This window comes from Ictidomys tridecemlineatus, chromosome 8, assembly GCF_052094955.1.
Source record: "Ictidomys tridecemlineatus isolate mIctTri1 chromosome 8, mIctTri1.hap1, whole genome shotgun sequence".
NCBI lineage: Eukaryota > Metazoa > Chordata > Mammalia > Rodentia > Sciuridae > Ictidomys > Ictidomys tridecemlineatus.
This window is the reverse complement of record NC_135484.1, coordinates 83039598-83063923: the sequence shown is the minus strand read 5'-3', so window position 1 is coordinate 83063923 and position 24326 is coordinate 83039598. Positions and strand designations below refer to the sequence as shown.

At 37.6% G+C, this 24326-nt stretch overlaps 1 protein-coding gene across 4 annotated transcripts in view; it reads right to left on the bottom strand.

Moving 5' to 3' along the window:
* Positions 1 to 23106, bottom strand: part of Col12a1 (collagen type XII alpha 1 chain) — a 111576-nt gene extending 88470 nt beyond the window's left edge. For 3 of the 4 annotated variants that reach the window (XM_005340334.5, XM_021720224.3, XM_021720225.3), the window contains exons 1-10: positions 22527 to 23106; positions 19436 to 19541; positions 12083 to 12199; positions 9316 to 9459; positions 8852 to 8911; positions 6481 to 6744; positions 6146 to 6310; positions 5306 to 5479; positions 1687 to 1977; positions 885 to 1487 (exon numbers count right to left, since the gene is read on the bottom strand). In XM_005340334.5, the coding sequence (XP_005340391.2) occupies positions 885 to 1487; positions 1687 to 1977; positions 5306 to 5479; positions 6146 to 6310; positions 6481 to 6744; positions 8852 to 8911; positions 9316 to 9459; positions 12083 to 12199; positions 19436 to 19508 (1891 nt within the window). In that variant the 5' untranslated portion in view covers positions 19509 to 19541; positions 22527 to 23106. The remainder of the gene's footprint in view (positions 1 to 884; positions 1488 to 1686; positions 1978 to 5305; positions 5480 to 6145; positions 6311 to 6480; positions 6745 to 8851; positions 8912 to 9315; positions 9460 to 12082; positions 12200 to 19435; positions 19542 to 22526) is intronic. The other variant, XM_021720226.3, reaches the window with a different exon arrangement.
* Between the last annotated feature and the right edge of the window lie 1220 nt (positions 23107 to 24326).

Genomic DNA, 24326 nt, shown 5'->3' with positions numbered 1-24326 from the left:
TTAAGACAAAGTGGTAACAGAATGGTACTCTTCGTGTGTGGGCTACTTCAGTACTAGCAAAGCCAAAAAGAGCCACTGTGATTTTCCCATTCATTCCCAAGGACTTGGATATAAACCTTTGGTGGTAGGTAGGTAGATACTTCAAAATAAAACTAAGGAAAATTTTTCCTAAAAAAGAACACTTATTAAACTAAGCATTTAAACTAAATCATAGAATGAGACAATGCTTAATGCACATTGCCTGTCCTCCAGAGAAATACTACTCGAACTGGAGAGATGAGCAAGTGCATAGTTATAAACAAAAACGGCAACACATGTGGATGCCAAATGAATGAAAGCAATAGTGAGCGTTCCAGGGCTAGAATAGTTAAGGAAGGTAGGACGCAAGAGATGGAACTCTTAACTGAACACTGAAAGAGAATTTAGTTAAATGAAGAAAAAGAGGATAGGAAACCCCAAATGTGAGGAGTGATGCCCAAAAATTATCCAGAAAAGTGAAGTTCTAAAAAGAATTCAAAGGTTTGGGACTTTGTTCTAGTCACCTTTGTTCAAAGGACCTGGCTCAGTATCCAGCACATAATAAACACTCAATAAATTGGTTTTGATTTGCTATGGCCAATAGGTGAGATAAAGTTGGTTCCTACCCTGATTGAGAATCTGGGAGCAAAAACATCTCACAACTCTTATGGGTGAGCATAGCCAACAAAGAAATGATCCATACCCAGCAGCCATCACTCAGAGCTAAATAGACTAAGGCCAGTAGTTTTCAATGACGTAGGAATGTTACTTTCTCCAATTCATAAAAAGAATTGAAGAAGCCTATCATCCACAGGTTTAGAATCAAAAGGCTTTGGTCATGAAGAGATAACTTGTACTCCACAAACCTTTTTTCTTGATAGCTGCCAATTCTTGCTCAATTCTAAGGCAGATAGATTGTGTGAGTTCAAAAGATATCCTCTGAAAAGCATCAAAATCTTCCACTGTGAACACATGGGTCTCAGCAGGAGGAGAAGCGATAGCTTCCAATTCCGAGCGAACAGCATCCTTCACGCCAACTGCAAAGATTTCAACATCTGAATTCCTTAGTTTTATGGCGGGATCTCTGAAAGCATCTGATGATTTCCCATCAGTGATAAGAATCATAACCTTTGGTACATTGCTTCTTGAACCCTTGTTAGGCACAAATATTTTCTCTCTGACATAAGTCATTGCTTTGCCAGTGTTCGTAGATCCTCCTCTGTAGGGGAAGGTGTTTATTGCTTTAATTATATCTTCAACTCTGGTAAATTCTTTCAAAGTGAACTCGGTGTGAGGATCTCTACTGTACTGGACAAGACTTATCTGGACCCTGTTTGGTGAAATCTCGAAACTTTTTGCAAGAACTTCCAAAAATGCTCTAACTTTAACGAAGTTTGCAATCCCAATGCTATAGGAGCCATCAACCAAAAACACGATGTCAGCTTTTATATCCACACCACGTGAGCATTCTGTAAAGAGAAGAAAAGCCCATTAAATTTCAACAAGTATGAATTCATCTTATAATATAAGTACTGCCTTTCCTAGCATGCTTCTTTCAAAGAAAACTATTGCAAATTATTTTGCCTGAAACCAAGTCTGAACCAGTGGGGCTTACTGTCAAATGGACCTACACAAATTACAAACCCAATGGTGCATGCACTCACTCACCCACTTGAACCTTCATTGGCTGAGTCTTCTCCATTATTGAGATGGCTTCACTGGATGTCAGTCCCTTCATGGCAGAAACACTGATCTGGTATTCCATGTCTGCTAAGAGGTCACGAACGTTGAGCAAGGTTGTTTGAGGCCCCACACTCAGAGCGTGCTGTCGGCTTCCTGCAGCCATTGGTGTGAGGAGGACTTTATAGCCAGTCACTGCACTGGGAGATGGATCCCAACTTAGCTTAATGTATTTTGATGAGACTTCCGTGGCAACCAAATTTGAAGGAGGCTCAACAACTAAAAAGTTATAAATAAGTAGACAATGATTAATAAAAAGAAAATGCAACTGTATTAATTAGTTGATTAGGTATGAACCTTCAGTTCTCCTTATTCACAGTAATGATGAGGATATCCCCGACACCCTCTTTCCCTTAATTTCATCTGTACCTACAAACCAGTAGTGACTAGTGTCTGGATTTTAGTCAGATTGATGAAAATTTTAGGGAAAAAGAAAGTATTTGAAAGAAACTAACAACAGGGCCCCTGGTGCCTGATTCTTCTCTGGAACCAAGATTTCCATTTTGGTTTTGGCATTTCACCTGTTGCCTTTATTCTCAGAGTCCCAAAGAGGTGATAAATATTTGTTAAATCGATGATTCACACAATCCATTAGAAAATTTTTCTCTTTTAATAATATCATTAAAGAGAAAAACTGACAAAATCATGGATTTTGCAGGGAAATGGATGGCACTAGAGCAGATTATGCTTAGTGAAGCTAGCCAATCCCTAAAAAACAAATACCAAATGTCTTCTTTGATATAATGAGAATAACCAGGATCAGAGCAGAGAGGAAGAGCAGGAAGGAAAGATCAACATTAAACAGATACAATAGGTGGGAGGGAAAGAGAGAGAAAAGGGAAATTGCATGGGAATGGAGGGAGACGCTCATTGTTATACTAAATCACACATAAGAGGTTGCGAGGGGAATGGGTAAATAAACAAGGAGAGAAGTGAAATACAGTAGATGGGGTAGAGAGACAAGATGGGAGGGGAGGGGAGGGGGGATAGTAGAGGATAGGAAAGGGAGCAGAATACAACAGTTACTAATAGGGCATTATGTAAAAATGTGGATATGTAACAGATGTGATTCTGCAATCTGTATTTGGGGTAAAAATGGGAGTTCATAACCAACTTGAATCTAATGTATGAAACATGATATGTCAAAAGCTTTGTAATGTTTTGAACAACCAATAAAAAAAAAGAAAAAAAAGAAAAGAAAATAAAATAAAAAAACTAAATAACAACAAATAGTAACAGAAACAATCCCTGAATTTGGGGAAAATCTGATTTACAATGTTCCCACAATATATTATTTAAAATGTTCAGTTTTCAAAAGAAATCATGATGTATAAAGAGAAGCAAGAAAGCATGGCTCATCCATAGAAAAATAATAAAGTCCTTAAAAATTGTAAAAAAAAAATAAATAAAGAGAAAAACTGATCTTTGGAAGATACTATATATGATTCCAAAAAATAAGAAGCACTTAGCAGTTCTCAAATGACAGGTTCTTTTTAACAATTTTAACCCCACTTAATACTGAATAAAAGAAAAAGTTCAATTACTTTCGAAATGCCACAAACAAGAGGTGAAATAACAGTTTCTAACAGGCATATTTTGATATGTAAATATTGATCATGTAAAAAATGTTGATCCTTAGTCACTGTAGAACATAGTCATGTAATTTAAATTTAAGTATTTATGATATTAAAGATATTCCAGACAAGTCTCCAAAATTCTAGGCTTGCCAATGGAATTGACTTCCCAGAAGATAAAATCATAAATTTTTATAAATCAGACTGGATGAAGTAAGTGCAAAAACAGGCACAAGTTTATTCATTACCTCCTAAAAACAGTCAATCAGATGCAGTGTCTAAAAATGATGTTTTAGTGAAAAGTAGCAGGAGGAAAGCCATAAATGTTCCAACTGGAAATTTGGCAAAAACTGTTGGGTGGTACAGAGACAGTACAGGGAACAGAAGTCTCAAACCAATGCCAAAGGAAAAGGAGAAACACCAAAGAATGGTGTGAACAACTGTGGAGTGGCCCCTGGTCCCCATACAGAAGAATTCAAGCCATGGTAGGACGAAATTTGCCCTTCTATTATGGGTTAGCTATAAGATGTTCCCCAAATGCTCATATGTGAGACAATGCAAGAATTTTCAGAGGTAAATGATTAGATTATGAGAGGTGTGACCTAATCAGTGCATTAACCCATTAAGACAAATTAACTGGGTGGTAACTGTAGAAAGATAGGATATGCCTGGAAGAAGTAGGTCACTGGGAGTGTGCCTTTGGGGTTATATTTTGTACTTGGTGAATGGAATGCTCTCTCTCTCTCTCTCTCTCTCTCTCTCTCTCTCTCTCTCTCTCTCTCTCTCTCTCTCTCCTTCCTAGTGTCATGTCCTGAGCTGCTTTCCTCCATCACATCCTTCCACCATTATGTTCTACCTCATCTTGGACCCAGAGCTATGGAGTCAGTCAACCATGGACTAAACCTCTGCAACTATGAGCCAAAATAAACTTTTCCTCCTCAATGTTGTCCTTGTCAGGTTCTTTGGTCACAGCAACACAAAACTAACTAAAATACCTACCCTTACATACACACAACCTCACCTTAGTGAAGAATTAGCATATTTTTAAAAAGAGAGTAAAGACAGTTCATTCAAGGAAAGTGGTTGTGGGGGAGATGGATTTTGTAATAATACAGAGCAAAAAGTCAGGCATTAGGCAGTAAAATAAAGAAAAAGATTCAGAGTTCATGAAATAATGAGAGGTTGTGAGATAAAGTTAGCAACAATGAACATTGCCAAAATATTTGAGATTTGGAGACTAATGGATTTATAGGATCGAGGATGTAGCTATTTAGAGACATATCATTTGTCAATTCTTAGACTAAAAAGCAAACAATCATGGAAAAATATAAACGCCTTGAATTGTGACTTTCGATGTTCAAAATGATCTTTGTGAAACACATCTTTTTGAAAAGTCTCTTCTTTCTTCCACATATTTAGAAGTAATAACTGATAGAAGTGGAAAAGCTTTCCAGATGTGGGAGTATTAAATTGACTGGTTTTTTAAATATTCTTAAAAGCTTTGAAAATAATAAGTAGAGTATCTTGATGGAAAACCCTTGTCTTTAGTCAATTAGTAGAAACATTGTTATTATTTTAAATTATAGAATGCTAAAATAAATGTCTTTTCAGCAAGCCAATTTTCACATCAGAATGTAAAGATAATTAAAGCAAGTGTCAGAAGAGCCTGATTATGGATAGACAATATGCACAAGTATTAAAGAACAGAGCAAATCAAAACTTGTCCCCCAAAGTTTTAAGAACTTAACAATGACATAAATATTTTATTGAATTGCTCACTGATGGGACAGGTTAGTACAAATGGCATTAATAATTTAAGTTCTGAAAAACAAATAGAATATAAAATTAGAAAATCACTGGAGGATATGTTTAAATACGACTATTTGTAAGATAGCTGTAAAGCTATAAGTGTTAGCAAAAAAAAAATGGAAAATTCTAACACATGGGAAATAGTTAACAAACAATGTACTTACCTTCTTCTCCACTAACTAATTCACCAAGCTGTTCATCAACACCTGAGCACACCTGGGAGATGATCTCATTTTGAATATCCACAATTGCATCAAAATTGGCCACATTGAAAACATGGTTCAATGAAGGTGTGGATGCAATTTGTTTGAGCTCTTTTGCATCTGCAGCTTTAATGCCTTAAAAACAAAAAGTCAAGGATATATTAAAATGGGAAAGGTGTCTACTTAAATTTCTTCACTTTCTCAGTCTTTCACAGCTGAACACATTTTCAAATCCTTAAGTCATAAGCCAGAATTACTTTGCTTCATAATGAATGTGCAACTGTTCAGATGACAAAAGCATTTTATAATTTCACATAAAATGAACAGCCAAAGAGAAAAATGACTGGTTAGTAAAACAGAGCAAGCTCTCATCCCAACCACACCATTATTTGTCTCTGCCATCTGTAAAGATAATACTTTTCTCTTCCAGTGTCCTGAATGAGCTGGAGCCCTCTGAATTCTTCAAGCATTACATAATATAGGAAACGCATAAAAAACACTTAATGATAATACAAGGAAGATCTTTATTAGAATCATTGGCCCAGTTTTCTTTGAAAAGTAGAGAGCTAACAAAGAATGTATATATACCCTTACTTTAATACACAAGCCAAGGGAGTTACATTAGGGAAAGAGATAAACAAAAGTTTTTACTCAAAGACAATTTGGTTTAATGGCCACACTATAAAATGCAGTAAACACTTCTTATAGTATCCTTCCTTGAGTAATTAATTCACATCTTCCTAATTATTAAGTGTACTATAGCAGTTCTACAATGAAAATAATTAGCCAAACCTAACTCACCCAAAGAGAAAACTTCAACTCCAATATTACGAAGCTCTCGGGCTGGAATTTCCACTTCGTCCTGAGATTTGCCATCCGTAATGATAATTGCTACTTTAGGGAAGCCAACTCTTGCTCCAGCAGATTCCGTGAAAGTATTTTTAACCAAGAAATCAATGGCATCCCCTAAAAGGACAAAAAAACATGTTCATTCACTCTATGCTATTTTGCCAACGTCAAAAACTATGTGATTAATTTCAAAGGTATTTAATATATGATTACTAAGCAATGCTTAATTTCTTTCCAAAACAAACATTCATTTACTAGAAACAATAATAAAATCTGTAAAACCATACCTGTCATTGTGTTGCCACCTTTGTATGGAATTTTTTTAATTGCAGCAAGAAGCTCATCCCTTTGGTAGTACTGATTTAAGTTAAATTCAGTCCTTGTATCAGAGCTGTACTGAACAACTCCCACCCTTGTCTTCTCTTCCCCAATGTCAAAAGCAGACACAAGAGCAGCAATAAAGTCTAAAATGTACTTGAAATTATTTCTTCCCACACTCCATGAGCCATCCACGAGGAAGACTAAATCAGTCCAGGCACTGACAGAGCATTCTGAAATACATTTGATACATTTTTATATGATGGATTAGTCAATCAATCCATTATTAACAAATACAAGCCAACATTGCAAAAATGAATCATCCTATTCATGAGAACTTATTTCTTCCTTATTCTTCATCCAAACACACAAAAGAATTAAAAATTTTTATTAACACATGGTAGCATTTCAGTGTCTTCAAGATGCATTTATGGAACTATATGTTTTGAAATTGCTAAATAAGACTTTATGCAATAAGCTGGGTGCAGCGCTGCATGCCTGTAATCCCAGCAGTTTGGGAGGCTGAGGCAGGAGGGTTGCAAGTTCAAAACTATTCTCAGCAAGAGCAAGGCACTAAGCAACTCAGTGAGACCCTGTCTCTAAATAAAATACAAAATAGTCTTGGGGATGTAGCTCAGTGGTCAAGTGTCCTTGAGTTCGATCCCCAGTACCCCCACACACACACTCAAAAAAAAAAAAAAAAGACTTTCTGCATTAAGAGATAACTAGAGGGCTGGTGTTGTGGCTCAGCAGCAGAGCACTTGTCTAACATGTGCAAGGCCCTGAGTTCAATCCTCAGCACCACATAAAAATAAATAAAATAAAGGTATTGTGTCCAAGTACATCTAAAAAATAAATATTAAAAAAGAGATAACTAGAGATGTGATGTGCTATCCAGGAGACTGTGGTCCAAGTATTTTTGCTATCAACTTATCTACTTTTATGAACTATATTCTGATTCTTCTCTCCAAGTAAAAATTATATAAAGTATCTTGGAAATACACAAAATAAATGTAAGTTTAACTGTTTTATTACTTGTGCAATTCAAGCAAATGCAGTTGAATTGAGAAAAAGAGCAATTTTTTAAAAACTAATGTGTGTTTTTCAATGTAATTGTCTAATTTGAAATAGGGTTAGTCTAAAGAGGTAATGGAACCTAACAGAAGTAAAAATAAGCATAAAATGGTGCAAAGTAACCAAAACATCTTGTCCTAATCATCCATGTACTCAAATTTGACAAACCTACCTTACTGAAAAGAGGAGAAATAATCATTTTATTCCAAAATAGATAATTCATATGAAATCCTTAAAGTACTGAAATACAAAGATTGACTTTTATAACTGGATGTCATCTTTCCTTCTCTCTACAGTGGAGGTGGCAGGTCAGTTTTTGTGAAAATCTCTACTTGCAAGGCAACACAGAGTAGATTTTCTGAAGATATTTTTGTTCTTACAAGACATGTATAGATAGTAAAAGAAACATTTGGCTAGGATGAAAAGGAAAAGGGTCCTGGAAAATTTTGCAAGCCAAATACAATTGATATGTTTAAAAAATTTTGCACACTATTTAATAAGTCAATTTAAGCAAATTAAAAAGTCTATTTGGGGCATAATGCTTTGATGCAGAATAAACATTGATGGTTTGGGGAAAATATTAGCATTGTAACTTAATGCTATAAACTTAGACTGCTGAGAGGATGATAAATAGTGATCTGAAGGAAAATTTCCAGGTAGAGAGGCTTTTGTGTTTATAATATTTACTTGCCATTCTAGGTCATAAATTCAACTTTTACAAATGGCAAAATCAGTAGTCCAAAAAATCCCTTAAAAGTTCATCCTAGTAAGTCAGACAAAGCAGGATAACATAAAAGGAAGCTGATGATCACAAAACCACCATGCTTTTATCTGATTACAAATGCAACAATATAGCAGAGATGTCTCACAGAATCTCTGAAAAAGATTGGAAAAACTGCCAACTAAGACAACACAAATATCCTGGAGATGAACATAACATATGCCTGGACTTGGATGTGTATTTTCATGGCAGCAGATGAACTGTGTCAGACAATAACTAAGGGCATTTCTCCAGTCTTATATTTATTATATAGCTCTAAGTCCCAACTATTTTTATCAGTGTGTTTAGAATGAAAAATTAACTAGAAAGTCAGAACTTTTTTATAAGTACTTAGTTATACAGTTCTCTCATATTGTTTGTGCTCCTTTTTAGATAAAACTTATAAAAATATAGGAATAAGATCAATCTTTGTATATAATTGGCACATCCATTTGTTACTACATTTACAACTTCAAATCCAAGGAAAAGCATATGGAAACACTTACTTTGTTTCTCTGTTTTTCCAGGTTTCTTCTCCCCTGGCTTTGGAGGACCACCTGTTTGAACTAAATCAAAATCTCATTATTAGAAAAGGAAGTTAATTCAAACAAATGTTTCATTAAAAGAGAATAAACATATTTATTTTGCCATGGTCTTTCAAAAGTATGGTTATGCCCTCCTGGTCAGACTTCCAAACAAGCAGTTCCTTGCAATAAATTATTTTTAGTGAAATTTTAGAGATATTTCAAAAAGACATTAGCACTCTTGCCTATAAATTTAGTGTTCTAAATAATGTTCATTTAGAACATTCCTGCTGCTTCCAGAGACCAGGGTTATAAACCAGGAATGAATTTATTTGCATCCATTAATAATAGCAAATTTACTCTATATAATAAGAGATTAAATCTGAAGATAGAAAAACATATTGCAGAATAAAAATAAAAAAGTTTGAATGTATATGTGAACTTACTTGTTAGTTGGCCTATTACTGGTACACTTTCTTCTACTTCATCATATGAAGTTATTGTTACCAAATACTCTATTCCAGATATAAGGTCTGATAATAAAGTTTCTGTGGTACTAGCTGCAAGGGTAAATTCTTTAGTGGGCCCATCTGGAAATATGGAAGAGAAAATATGAATGCAATGAAACCTTTTTAAAATATAACACAACACAATATATTGCAATTCCCAAATGTACTAAAAAATTTGAAAAATTAAATATATACATTTTTCAGGATATCCAACATTATTTTTAATCATCTATCAAGATTAAAACCTTGAATTTTAGAAATGTAATAAATTCAGTGACATTGCCTTTATTCGTTAAAATCATTTTCAATACTTTTTGAAGGCTCAGGACTCTTCTAGATTTAAGTGATACTAAAATAACAAACCAAAAATCTCCTTGGTTTTGAAGACAAATGGTAGATTTTAAAAGTTGTTATAAATGAGATATAAAGCAGAAATAATTTAATTTTAAGTTACACATTAGAAGAGAGCAGAGAGAAAGAAAAAGAGAAATAAATTCTTATTCTTAATGATCATAATAATTGATATAAAAGTTCTGGATTATTATTTCCAACCTATTTTATTAAAATATTTGCAGAATTGAAAACTTAGGACTCAATGGGTTAAAAAGGAAGGGAATTTTTACATATGCTAAAACATAAATTAATCTTTAGCATAAATTAAACCAGGAACAAAACAAAAAAAAGAAATAAATTCAAGGAAAACACAATCCTTTTTTTTAATACCTTTATTTTATTTACTTATTTTTATGTGGTGCTGAGGATCGAACCCAGGGCCTCACATATGCTAGGTGAGCACTCTACTGCTGAGCCACAACTCCAGCCCCAGAAAACACAATCTTATAGATTAAAATTAACCACTAGGCCTGGTGCAGTGACATATACACATAATCCCAGTGACTCAGGAGGATGAAATAGGAGGAGCACAAGTTCAAGACCAGCCTCAGCAAATTAGCAAGGCCCTAGGCAACTTAGTGAGACCCTGTCTTAAAACAAAAATGGCTGGGGATGTAGTTCCATGGTAAAGCATCCCTGAGTTCATCCCCAGTATCAAAAAATATAAAAATTTTTAAATTAAATTAAATTAACCCCAGTAGGAAACAATTTGTGTGGAAATAATAGACTATGCTCAAATAGAAACTTGAAGGGTAACAATGTCTGCTAAATTGATTTAACTTCCAAATATTTCAAGGTATAGCATCCTGAATGTTTACTAATATATTGACAATGTATTTTCTTTTAAATTCTAATTCTCAATTAAATCAGAAAACATGATAATTCCTAGCGACTAAATGTATTAATATTTTTAATTATATCATATTTTCATCAAACCATAATTTAGAGTTACTGGGGTTGTAGCTCAGTTGTACAGTGCTTGCCTTGCACATGTAAGGCACTGGGTTGGATCCTCAGCACCTCACAAAATAAATAAATAAGTAAAATAAAGGTATAGTGTCCATAGTCAACTAAAAAAAAAAACCTTACAAAAAACATAATTAAGAAAGGTGGCATATGGAACAGACCCCTGAGAAATGCTCTTGACTCACATGTGGAACATGCAAAAGCAGCCAGGCCCCTAGGAGACATCAAAGCTTTGGGAATATGCTGGGTTGGGTACTCATTTTGCCAGGTTTTTGAGTGTTGGGAACCAGCAATTTCTAATATCTGGGTACTGAATAGACCCTATTTGAGTGCTTTTCTACTTTGGAATAGATCAATTAATTAACTGCAAATACATTTAGGGAGAAAAGATTCAAAGAGGAAAAAGTAAATTCCTGGCCCATTTTTAAGTTCTTAAACCATAATTTAAAAAAAAAAAAACTCCCTGATAAACAGCATTTTAAATTATTGGTATCTTTAAAGACCAAAAGATAAATAACAGGCTATAGTGATAAGTTATATTGGTATCACCCACATCTGTCAATCAGATATAGTGGCCAGTGTTCAAAATTGTTATTTTTTCACTCCATTTTTATAAGTAAAAGTTAATTACCAAGAGTTTGGTTTTCCACACTTGGGAAACATCATTAGCACTAAATGCCCCTGTAGCTACAAAATCTACCTAGCAAAGGTAAATTCTTGTCTTCCATCATGGTCAGTCACCATGACAATGAATAATGTTTCCGAAGCACCAGATGTATAGGGCACTGGATAAAGCATAACAACTCACTTCATTGCTTAGCATTTTAAATGTGAAAAATATTAAGTAATTCAAGAAGAATTCTATTTTTTAAAAAATTAAAAATTATCAGTAATAATCTGATAAAGTTTAAACAATGCAAAAGTCCATTGTTAATAACAGCTTGGCACAGCAAAGCATGTTAAGGAATCTGAACACCACAAAATATAGAAATGAGTACTGGGATGGAAATCTGTGGACCTCAGTCTACCAAATATCTAATGACATCAACCAAAGATCTCAAAGATCTCAGTCTACCAAATATCTAATGACATCAACTAAAGTCCATTGTTAATAACAGCTTGGCACAGCAAAGCATGTTAAGGAATTTGAACACCACAAAATATAGAAATGAGTACTGGGATGGAAATCTGTGGACCTCAGTCTACCAAATATCTAATGATATCAACCAAAGACCTCAGGCTTGCTAAAACTTGACTTCCTTGTGATAAGATGGAAGAAAGGGAGAAGACTGGATTTATCATTTTTGATGACTCTGTCCTAAAAACACAACATCTCAAAACTTACCTGTTGTAGGATCCACTGTTATTCTGTAACCCACAATTGGATCAACTGGTCTTGCCCATGACATATGAACAGTATTTTCATCTATAATTTTAAAATTCAAGTCTGAAGGCGGATCAACTGCAAAAGAGAGAGTTGATATTAGTTACATTTTCCAATGTCACAGAGTGGTCAATATAATTAATAAAGAATTGTGTTGAGCAAAGCTTACTAAAGTTGTCTTTGCATAAATTTGTTTCCAACAAATATAAAAGATATCTTGTTGGATAAGAATAAAATTAAAAGCTGACAAGATATGACAAAACATCAGAGAGTATACATATTACAGAGGACAGGCACAAAACACTTTGGATTCTTGAGTTGCTAGGTCATTCAAGAATGGCCAGCAAAATCAAGCATAATAGAAACATATTTGGTTACAGGTACATACAAGTACAATGAAATCACAGATAATAACCACATATGCAAACAATTCACATAACAATTAAAAGAATATCAATACATGCTGAGTGCATTTTGAACAAGCATGCCAAATCACAACCTGCTTACAACAATAGAAGTTAATTTAGAACATTGACATAGTACTTTTTTTCCATAATGTGGAAAGGAATTAATGATATTTTTGGTTCATTCTCTGCACTGTTGCCTTATTATATTTTTGGTTCATTCTCTGCACTCTTGCCTTATTATTCATTGTTGTTTCATAAATCTCAATCTGTGGCAGAGATAAAAACTGTATCTTAGTGAAAAGGAGAAATCATAGGAATCTTAGGTATTTCTCACAAGGAAATATACATTTAAATGTATATTCACATTTATATAGACAAATATTCAAGCATAATAATAAGAGATGTTAATAATTTATAAGTATATAAACAGTGATCTACAGGTATTTTGAAAACTAATATTCTGCCTGTTTACACCAACTTGCTATGTGTTTCCATGGTGTAAACCAATACAACTATTTCCTTTGCAGCAGGTATACTCCATACTAGAAATGGCATTTTAAGTTAAAATGCCAGTATGGTCCTTTACAAAACAATGGTTAATTATGAAAAGACAACATCAATGTATATTTATGGACATTTATTTACAGAACTTAAAGAAAATAGTGGAGAAGAATCAGCAATCTGAAGACATGACTGTGCATAAAAAACTTGAAGAAATCAATGACAGGAATAATTGAAAAGTACAGAAAGGAATAGTTTACATACAAAATTATACAGCATCATGCATGTGTCAATGAAATGTTGACTTGTTTTTAGTTTCCCACAATAAACAAAAGCCTCCATGTACAATAGTCATTACACAAAGACATTTCCAAAATATTTTATAATGATATTCTCTCTACAATGTTCATGCCTCATCATGCAGCATTGTACTGACTCACTGTCAGTGCATGGTCAATGCATTAAAAATTATTACACTTGAAGCAGGGCAATAAGTAAGACGATTTTCAGCCATATTCTTCTTAAAATGTTTTAGTCTGAAAGTATTCCTTGTGAGTTAGAATTTTTGCCTATGTTTTGAGAGAGTACAAACTCCTTTTAGAGTCTTATAGAGGTCAATTGAAATACAGTAGTAGCTCTGAGAGTTATCCAATTTAACTGGGGTTAGAGATTTACATAATATTAATACCACGTTTTAATGAAAATAAAACAAATTAAGCAAACATTGCTTTAATGGATTGCTGCTTGCAACTGTGGGAGATGGTTTTTTTTTATTGAATACACTAGCATAGGAATGAATGTTATTTTCTTACTATCCATACACAGGCAGTGAGATTAGAAAAAATTATCTACATGCAATATTTAATTATTGAACATTCTTCTGTCTGTAATCATATCACAAGTTTAGCTAAAGTCCTCACTTAGTATAACAAGCATGCAACAGATGTTAATAAGACAATAGGTATTAAGAATATCATTATAAAATATTGTTCCAATAGCAATGGCTCAGGACAAATTTAATGCAAAGGCAGACACAACTGGCCTGAGCATGCTTTAAAAAAAATCAGTACATGGAAAAATAGTACCACCAACCTTGGAAGGAAATTGACCTGAAGCAGCGGACACAAGGTTAAAACTGCTGAAGGTCAGCAGCGGCCCACCTTGTTGATATCCAAATGACCAGGATTCCAGATAAACTGAAAAATTGACTGTGGGGAAAAGTCTTTAACATTTAAGAGGATTTTAAAGTGCTCATAGAAACTCAGATGTGGTACTTGGTAATCAAAAGTAGGAAATGGCCAACTAGCCTGTGTAAATCATAGAGCCCTTTCCACTTTCTTCTGATTGTGTCATATATACAACCTTTCAAGATTGCCATTCTTTGTATACATTTTTGTTTGTTTCATGAAAAAATAATAGTAAAGTAGGTGTGAGTATGTGACCCATGTCAACTTAAATCAATGCAAAAATATATTTTCAGCCAGGTGCAGGGGTGTACACCTATAATCCCAGCAACTCGGGAGGCTGAGGCAGGATGATTGTGAGTTCAAAGCCAGCCTCAGCAAAACAGCGAGGACTTAAGCAACTCAGTGAGACCTTGTCTCTAAATAAAATACAAAATAGGACTGACAATGTGGCTCAGTAGTTGAGTGCCCTGGAGTTTAATCCCTAGTAGCCCCCAGAAATATTTTTTTATTAATTTTGAAAATCTTACATAAAAAGTTTACAACTACATTGCATTGCCATAGATCATAGGCATACCCTACAACAATGCTGATGCTGGAATATTACAAATATGAAGTAGCTATATATGGTTTATAATTGCAAAGAGCCATAGTTACAAAGAATGAGAATCTGAATCAAAAGAGAACTAAAATTATAAATAACATATCTATTCATAAAACCTAAATGCTGATAGTTAAGACTAAAATTTGAAATATTTGTAAGTAGTTTAATTTTATATTTATGAATGATGCTTTTGTTATCAAAACACCGTTACGTTAGTCTCATTCAGATAAAATTTTTGTTACATAAGCTGGCAGAATTTAGGACATTTTAGGAATGATAATACTAGATAACATTTGCTGATTGTCTTCTATGTAATAAGCAAAGAGCTAATCATTTTTTATACTGCCTGCTTTTTCCCTTATAACAACCTAATTGTGGGCATTTTTACAGGTGAGATTCAAAAGAGGTTAACACAGCTAATAGGCAGCAACACTTTTATTCCATGGTCTTGACTTTAAAGTACAGTTTTCTACTCTACTAGATCGAATGAAAAAAAATATTTCAGCCAAAAATTAACTTTAGAGCCCAATATTAATACATAATTGTTTGTTAATATATGCATACATATTTCCCTACTACATGATAAACCACTATTAGAACAAATGATGCCTGGTCAACTACAAATACATGGTATGCAGTCATCTCCAGTTCTGATAGAGATAGAATTTGGTGTATTAACCTTACACTTGTTCAATCAATTCTAAAACTAAGGTGTGTGCCTTGATATACAATAAATAAAAAATAATTTTTATTAGGTCACCTAATGGGAATCTGTGACCAAGAATTTACCAACCATGGCAGAGATGAATAGATGGATGGATGGATGGATGGATGGATGGATGGATGGATGGATGGTTGGTTAAGTGGATGAATGGACAAGTGAGAGGGAAATATTCTAATACGCTTGATAAATGAATCTAAAGTGTTATAGATAAAGCAAAACTGAGAACATACACTAAAGTATCATGTTGATTAACTAATTAAGAGTCATCATCCAGTATTTGGGATAACACTAGAAAGAATTTGACCTTCATGTTAAAGCCTTTTAGAAGTGTGCAAAGTGTGATGAATTTACTCCCTAGGCATTAATTTACATTTTCCATACAATGTTAGTATATATTTAAAATTTGCCATGCTACCAAAATTCGTTCAATTTTTATTTACAAAATGCCAGAAATAACCAATGGAAAAAATTCACATTTTAGACAAACAATGAGTTTATACACATTACAAAATGTGTTCTCCCATTAAACTGACTAGGTTGACCACTTGCTCAGTAAAAATGAACCATAATGTGGCCAGAACAGCACTAAACCAGCACTAGAAGTCCTGGGTCTTCTCTGTGCTTTGCCCTAGCTATATTAATTGATCAAGTTATTCACCTCTATGGGCCTCATTTTCTCATTTGGAAAATAAGATAATTATATAAATGATCTCTAAATTCTCCTTTGGTTTGAAATTTCTGCTATAAGATATGCTAGACAAAGGATTCTGGAAATACATATTAATTAGCTTCTTAAACAATACACAAGATAATTAAAACTTATGACCTCAACTCACGGATGAATTGATAATATCCAATTTTTCATTATATATTATAAGCTATAAATAATACTGACAAAAGTTAGAACTCTGTGTTTCACAAAATTTTCCTCCATTTCAAATTCTAGATTAATTAGAAAGGTGTACAATTCTGGACTGGGAATATAGTATTGTGGTCACTTCCTTGCCAAGCATCTGTGAGGCCCTGGGTTCAATCCCTAGGACCACAAGAAATAAAAGAAAGGTATCCAAGTCTCAGGAAATATTGAGTATTAAACTTTAAATAAAAAATTTTAAGATATTAAATTTTCTGAAAAATATTTTTTAAAACTATGCCATATATAAACCAAAAATAATTCATACATTCAGGCCACAGAGAAAACTGACCTAGTTATAAGGTTGCTGATGTCTATTGTGTATCTACTACAAATATTAAAGGTTAAAAAAAACACACATTTTCACAGTTATTTCTATAAAAAAGGATACAATAGTATGAAAAATATAATATATTATATGACTACAGAGAAGAAAAACAACAGGGCAAAGGCAGTACCTCTATTTTTTAAAACAGAGAAATACAAAAGTGAATACCAAAAACTTTTAATTAATATCAAAAAAGTACTGGGTTTCAACACATAAAAATTAATTAAATAAAAATGATGAGAAAACTATCAATATAAGTGTTCAAGTGTGAGTCACAAAAAAGAAAGAAAAGTAACTCTGAATACTTTAGGACTAAGATCAAAATGGCATAATACCAAACAGGGGTGCAAGTTGAAATTTTGAATGCTCCCAACAGAAAGATTTCAGAAAAATTCTGTTTCCAGCCCATTGTCCCCAACAAGGCTTTGGCCACAAATTTTGTTGGACCTTCACAAGCTCCTGGGGACACTTAGTTGGTAGTTAACACTAGAGCTATGCTGTCCAGCACAGGAGAAACCAGCCACATGTGGCTATCAAGTAAACTGTAGCCAGTCCAAAATAAAATGTGCTACAAGTATAAAATACACACCCAATTTCAGAAACTTAGTCAAAGATGCAAAATGTCTAATAACTTTATATTGATTACATGTTGAAACAATATTAGGTTAAATAAATATATATGGTAAAAATTAATTTCTCCTGTTCCTTTTTTCTTTTCCATGTGACTACTAGAAATCTTTTAAGTTGCATTTGTGGCTCATATTGTATTTCTATTTGACAGTGCCAAACTAGAAAATAAGGCCAAACTAGAATCTTACTAAAATATACTGACTTAAGGGGGTAGGAAATTTTTTAAAAAGACAACAGTTTAAGAAAGCACTACCATACCATATGGAAACTAATGAAAATTAAAAAGACTAAATGTGAGAAATATGGAAATAATCAGAAGTAACAATTTAGACAGTAAAATGTTGTTTTTAACTGCACTTTGCTAGCTAGCCATAAGCCAATTCAGAATTGATTTTTTCCACTTACATCATTTCCAACCTAATTCTTTCCCTAAGAATTCTCAAATCTTGTATTTTCAAATAACTATTTTCTTAATAAGCAATAAATGGGTCCCTTCAGTGAATTATCTAAAAATATCTTCAGTAGTGCTTCCAAAAGATCCTCAAATAAAATTCCTTCCTAACAACCACAAAGGAAGCCGGTACCAAAGGCAATCTCATCTGAATATTACTTCACAGAGGCCACTTGAAAAAAGCTCTACATTCACAAGACTGATCAAGTAAGAAGAGCCAACCAGTTTCTGTTACTTTTCTAAATATGCATACATTTTGGAGACTCTGTTTTTCCTAATCTTAGTTTTTGTACCTGCAGCTTTATTGTAGAAAGTTTTCGAAAACCTCGGTGTTTTAAAATAGCCCCACTTTCCCCTAACATGTAAAAAAGTCACAACCCACCCTGAAACTTTAGTAACTGTCACATGCAGAATTTCTCATTTGACTTCAAGAACATTTTTTAATTGGGGGGGGGGGATGTCTTTAAGGACATTACCCTAAATTGCACACAAAGATGACTAGTTCTTCCACTGGTGTTTGAGGACAGTCCTCATGGACTTAATATATAGAAATGGCTTTTTCAGTGAATTTCTTGAAAGTAAGGCATCAAGTGCACACACACACACACACACAAAAAAAAAAAAAAAAAAAACAGGTTGAAAGTCTAACAAAAGTCCTTCGTTTTCCAAAGGGTCACATGTCTGGAGACCCTTCTAGAGTCTCTGACTGCCTCTTACTAAAGTCAGCGGCACCCAAGTCTCCTGGGAAGAAGGCAGGAGCAAAGCAGGAGGGAAGGACAATGGAAGTGGCGCCCAGCTTCTTTGGCTCACACTGGTTTCCCGTGCTGGGAACCTTGGCCCAGATCCAAACTGCTTGAGCTGGGTTGTTCTGGGCCACGTGCCTTGGAGTCCTTCGAAGCAAACAGGGACAGCAGAGCCCCTAGGTCACTGGAACACCCACAGCCACCCGGGGCCCAGGGCCCCACCTCTTTTTGCCGCCCATTCCAGGAGCGGTTTGCCTGCTGACCCCGTTGCCCTGCATGGTCCGCCTAGCCAGTGGGCTCCCTACAAAACACAAAGACGCGCAGACCTGGAGCTGTTGGAGTCTTTTATTTCAGCTGTTGGAGTCTTTTATTTCGTTTTGTCACCAAGGATGCATCCCTGACTCAGATGGTTTACCGGCCCAACAAGTGAGTACAACTGCGCTCCGAGGCTCCTGGGTGCCACCCGGAGATGTCCCGTTGGTAGAGCTAGATGCAGCGTCGCCCCCGCCCGGGGGGCGGGGGGGCTGGTCCTCTCGGAAGGCGCCAGTGGAGGTGGCAGTGTGGACAGCACACCACCGCAGAGACAAGAGCAAGGAGACCACACAGTACTGTACGGAATGGCTTAAGCAGAATACAAAAGAGCTGGACCTGAGAGCTGGAAAATGGACAAACCTCAGAAGGGGGCGTTTCTCTGGAGGAGAGAAACCACCCGAGAAAGCACGAAATGCGGGGGAAACAGAGCAAGCAATAGAAAGTGGAAAGATGTGGTTTTTTTACTTTCTCGAATTCTGCAGTGTCACTCGGGAAGGCGGAAAGAAAAGCCTTTTACCTTCTGCCTCAACGGAAGACAGGAGCAGGGCCACGCCCAGGGCGGCCAGCGCTGTGGGAAGCCTGGTCCGCATGCTCGACCTCAGTGTTCACAGCCTCATGAAGACCTGCAGGAGAAAGCAGTAACTGCATTCAGAACCGGGTTTGGACAGGTCTGGAACCAGGCTAGAACTGGAGTCTAGACACAATCCAGAAACCTGCCAAATCTGTTTTAATAATCCCAGAGACCAAACCGGCACATAATGGATCTATTGTGGAACCATGGAAGTCAAGTTCATCTACATAAATCTAATCATGGCACCAAGAGGGAATTCAAGTTTAAAGAGGGTCCTATTTTCCTGGAGCCCAACCCTGCATAGCATCCCAGGAAGGCCTTACCAGTCCCCATATGACTTCATCCTGGGTGATGGCTAATTCAGAGGTCATTTTATCCCTGACTCAACTAAATGTCTCTTCCAGCTGGGGATTTTATTTGGCTGCTTTTTCCTAGCTGCTGAACTCTTTAGGTAACTGTACTTTAGTGGTCTCAGGGTAATTTGGAAAAGTATAATAAACCTCTTTTTACTCTCTTTTTTCCTCATTTTGTCCTGCCTACAAATACGCAGGTCTTGGAGGTCCGAAATGGATTATACAGAAATATGTGAGATCCAGCTGAAACCTAACCCTCCTGCTAACTGTTGTTTTCACATCTGATAAATGCTTTATCCAAGATGAGGGGAAAACAACTCTAAAATACATAATAAAGAGAGACAGGGCAATGGAAGAGGCAAAAGATCTTTGTCTGTTTTCCCAAAATATTTTAATGAAAAATCTGCTAATAATGAATCTGGGTACTTAATTATTCGTTTATCCTAGAAAGTTGCAGTTATATGTGCTCCAGAAGTGAATATGTTCTATTCTGAGTTTTTCTTCTTTTGTAACCAGATTATCAGTTCCTCAAAGATAAAGAGTCTTATTCATCTTTGTTTCCCAACACCAACACACAGTAGGGAAACAAGTCAACAGAATGGAATCTCCCAAAATATTCTAAGATCCAATCTAGAGACAAAAGCTACCAGGAATGAACTGAACTAGAACCTAGCTTCCAGTGGCAAAACATAAAAAGAGAGTTGACTATAGGTACACAAATTATAATAAGGCAACAACAAGCTAGGCCTCATGAAAAATGGAGGGGGAAAAAGACTGGTGCTTGAGAATCCAAAAATGAGCCAAAGCTCAAACTTCTCTTGAGAAAAAAAAAAAAAAAATCTCCAACCATGTCTTTCCAAATTATTGGCACAAAGCATTAGGACAGCTTTCCTCTGCCTTAGTTGCCTTAGTGTAAATTGCATTTTAAATGTCTGATGATCAGGGGTGCCAAATTGCCCAGAGCACCTTTTTATGAAGCCAAGATTAAAATTTTGGCGTTGCTCAAGAGATCCAAGAGCTCTACAATTTCATTCTTCCTAATTAATAACTGATATTTCTAACGCTCTTCTACACCAGTGAAAAGCAAGAGGTGAGACTGGCCCGTTGTTCTTGCCTTAACTTTGCCATAATAATTTCCAACACAGCTGGCAATCGTACATGTGAAAAGTTAAAAGCTGACAATCGACCCACGAAACACCGTGTGCAGATTTAAGGGGAAAAAAAAAAACAAAAACCTGAGGCTCAGAAGCATTTTTCTCTGGGTCTACAGCGCCACCTATCGGCTGCCTGATATACATTAAGAATGAATCATCTCGCTTTGGGGTATCTGAACGCAGAATCAGTTCCGCCAGCCAGTCATTCTGTCCATATATGTTGAAAAAAGAGAGAGAAAGTTTTCTCTCTTTTTTAGCCAAAACATTTATCTGAATACTTAGCAACACTTCATTGAGCATTCTCAGACATAAGTGTCTGAAAGTGGCCGCCCCTACGTGGCAGTGAGGATTCCCTCACTTCACCCTCATGAATGAAAATGAGTCAGTTTCGGGGTGGGGGGGGCCGCTACGGGAACTGGTCCCCTTCGGCCAACTCGCCCTTCCCCCACTCCCTCCCACCCCTCTGGAAGAGCCAATTTCTTAACTCCAGAGTCAAGTTTTTTAAAGAAGATTTTATACACACACAAAACACACACACACACACACACACACACACAAAGCCTCTCCAGATCCCATGCCCGCCTTCTACCGTCCCTGCTACTTACTGAGACCCTAACCTTAGCTAACGACTGGCTTAACGCTCTTGTCCTTTCTAGCCCCATGTCTCCCCAGCATTCTTTAAAAGACTGCCTAGTCTGGGTTTTGGGGGTACAGATTCCAGAAGCCCAGAACTGGTCACTGGAGGGTCACTGAGGATGCTGGATTTGGGTCTTGTGGTCTTCCAAGTTCCAGGTCCCCTCTCCATAAATAATCTGGGCGTCCCAGGCTCTCTAATCCACCTCAGAATTTGAGATGGTGAGTACCTCAGAAGTCCCACCAACCCTGAGTAGGGCCTCAATAATGCACTGGGGAAGGGGATCAAAGAGGGGGTTTTCTCCAGGGACTGGGAAAAGTGGGCCAAGAATGAGTCCCCGAGAGCTGGCCTAACCCACTGTCTCAGATGCTTCAAAATACCCCGGAGGAAGAAATCAGAACCCTGCACCAGGAATCTGTCTCGAGATGCCACCCACACCCGTGCAGCCCGGACGAGCTGCAGAGCCCTCAGAGGGCTCTCCAAAGAATTCCGCACGGTGCGTCACTAAAATACCTTCGCAGAGCCCCGGCCTCACGCCGGCACTCCCCTGCAAAGATACTGAGGGAGGAACTGCCACAGTACCCAACGCACCCTTCATTGACAGCCTTTATTGATGAAATTCCCCTACAAACGGAAATATTTGACTTGATGCTTTGCGCGCAAACAGTCGCTCTGCATCCGCTTTTAAGAAAAGACTTTTTTCCCCTTCTCCCTCAAAACCCCAAGTAAGCCACAAAACCCCTATACATCACTGCAAAACTCAAGTGCTTCTCCATTCTTACAAGCCTACAAGGTCCTTGCCCGGTATTCTTCATGGCTCCTATCTAAGTGCAGGCTAAAGGCGAGTTTCCCTCGTTATCTTTGGGGCACAAAAAGTAGTTAGAAATCAAACTGACCTGAGGCGGCGGTGATAGAGGTAGCGGCAGCGGCAGCAGCTTCCGGACGTCGCAGAAGCCGGAGCCTCGCGGTGACCCCCGCAAGCCGAAGCTAAAGGCTGTGCGATCCCGGAGCACCTGGCGGGAATAGGAACAGCGGCGGGGAGGTCCAGAAGGAGGAGGAGATCCAGAGAGGATCGCCCGGCGCCGCAAGACCAACGGAGACCGCCGCCAGGGGCTGCAGCTGCCGGCGGACAGACGCGTCTGGGGCGGCTCGCCTTCGCGGAGTGGGAAGAGACTCCGCGCCGCGGGCTACTTAATAGAGGGCTGTTCCCACTCTCAGTTTACTCGGTTACGAAACGCCTGAGAAGGTGGAAGCCTGCCACAGGGTGATGTATGCTCCTCCGGCGGTGAAGGAGGTCTACTTTTGGGAACGTGTGCATACTTCGAGCATTCCTTCGGCGTGAGGTGGCGATCGCCGTAGTAGCAGTGCCCCGCCGGGGGCGGGGAGGAGGGAGGGAGAGGAGAGGGGGACAGCCGCAGCCGGGTTCACTGCCAAGGGAAGCCGCGTACTCCTCCGCTTGGGGCGGGCTGGGGAGTTCGGGTTTCCCTCTCGGTGCGATTTTCTTTAATAACTGTCTTTTTCTAAATTAAGAACAATGGAGAGGGGGAACACGGTTCTTGTTTTCAGAACTGCTAGACGTGTAACCCATTCACCCCCACAACATCCCATCCCCATCCCCCATCATCGTTACCTCCACCTTCCTCCCCCTCCGTCCTGGGTGCACTTAAAACCGATTTACAGGGTTTCCATTAACTAACTGTCTGTGCACGCGGCGGGCCTTCTGTCTTTTTCAATCTCCAAGCGGCGATTGGAAACCCGGACAGCCGCCCGCACCGGGCTCAGGAGAGGGGATGGCTTTCCCAGTCCTGCCCCGCTCCCCTGGTGCTTCGGGATGGAACTGGGAAGTTTAATTTGAGCCAAGAGAGAGGGAGGGAAAGGGAAGCTGTGAAACCTAAGGGTCTTCAGAACAGGAAGCCACTCGGCGACAAGTTCAGTCCACCCGCAGAAATTTCTCACTATATTGGGAGCAAAACCTAGCCCCAGGCGGAGGCTTCAGACTCAGCCCTGCTCTTAAAATTCCTTGGGGTCAAAGGGACGAAGAGGAATAAATTGAAAGTGAATTGAGAAAAGACATCTCCCAAACAAAACACACACACACACACACACACACACACACACACACACGCCAAAGAGGAGCCTGGTATTCTGCCAGCATTATTGCCCCTTTTTACAGCTCCCCCACTTCCAGCACCCCCACCCCTTGGCCCTGAAGGTACTCTACGTTGCCAAATCGTACAAGGCGCATGGGAAAGTGCTTCCAGCAGTCACATCATGGTATCAGAAAAGCGATACAAGAGAGGTTCTAATTACACAGATCTACGCGCTCAGCACAAGCCCTGAGCCTTTTGTCCTCTTTGAAGCCAGGGTTTACCCCTGCCGGGTTGAGCTACCTGGTATCTGGGCGGAGAGCCAACCAGGAGTAGCGTCCTTGGAATTGACTGCCAGGAGGTCAGGTCTCCTTTATAAGCTTCTCTTTCCTGTTTGGGCTGACCTCTGAAGATCTGACCTTCCTTCCAGTAGGTGTGATAGCCTCCAAACTTGCCTTGAGAATGACAAAAACGTGCAGAGCCCACCCTAACTGGCTCACCTCGCCCCACGCACAGACTGCTACAGGCAAGAGCCAGCGGAAGCAAAAGAGAAGCCTGAAAGAAAAAAAATCTAGAAAAATGGGAATCGCCACCTCTGCACATTCTCTG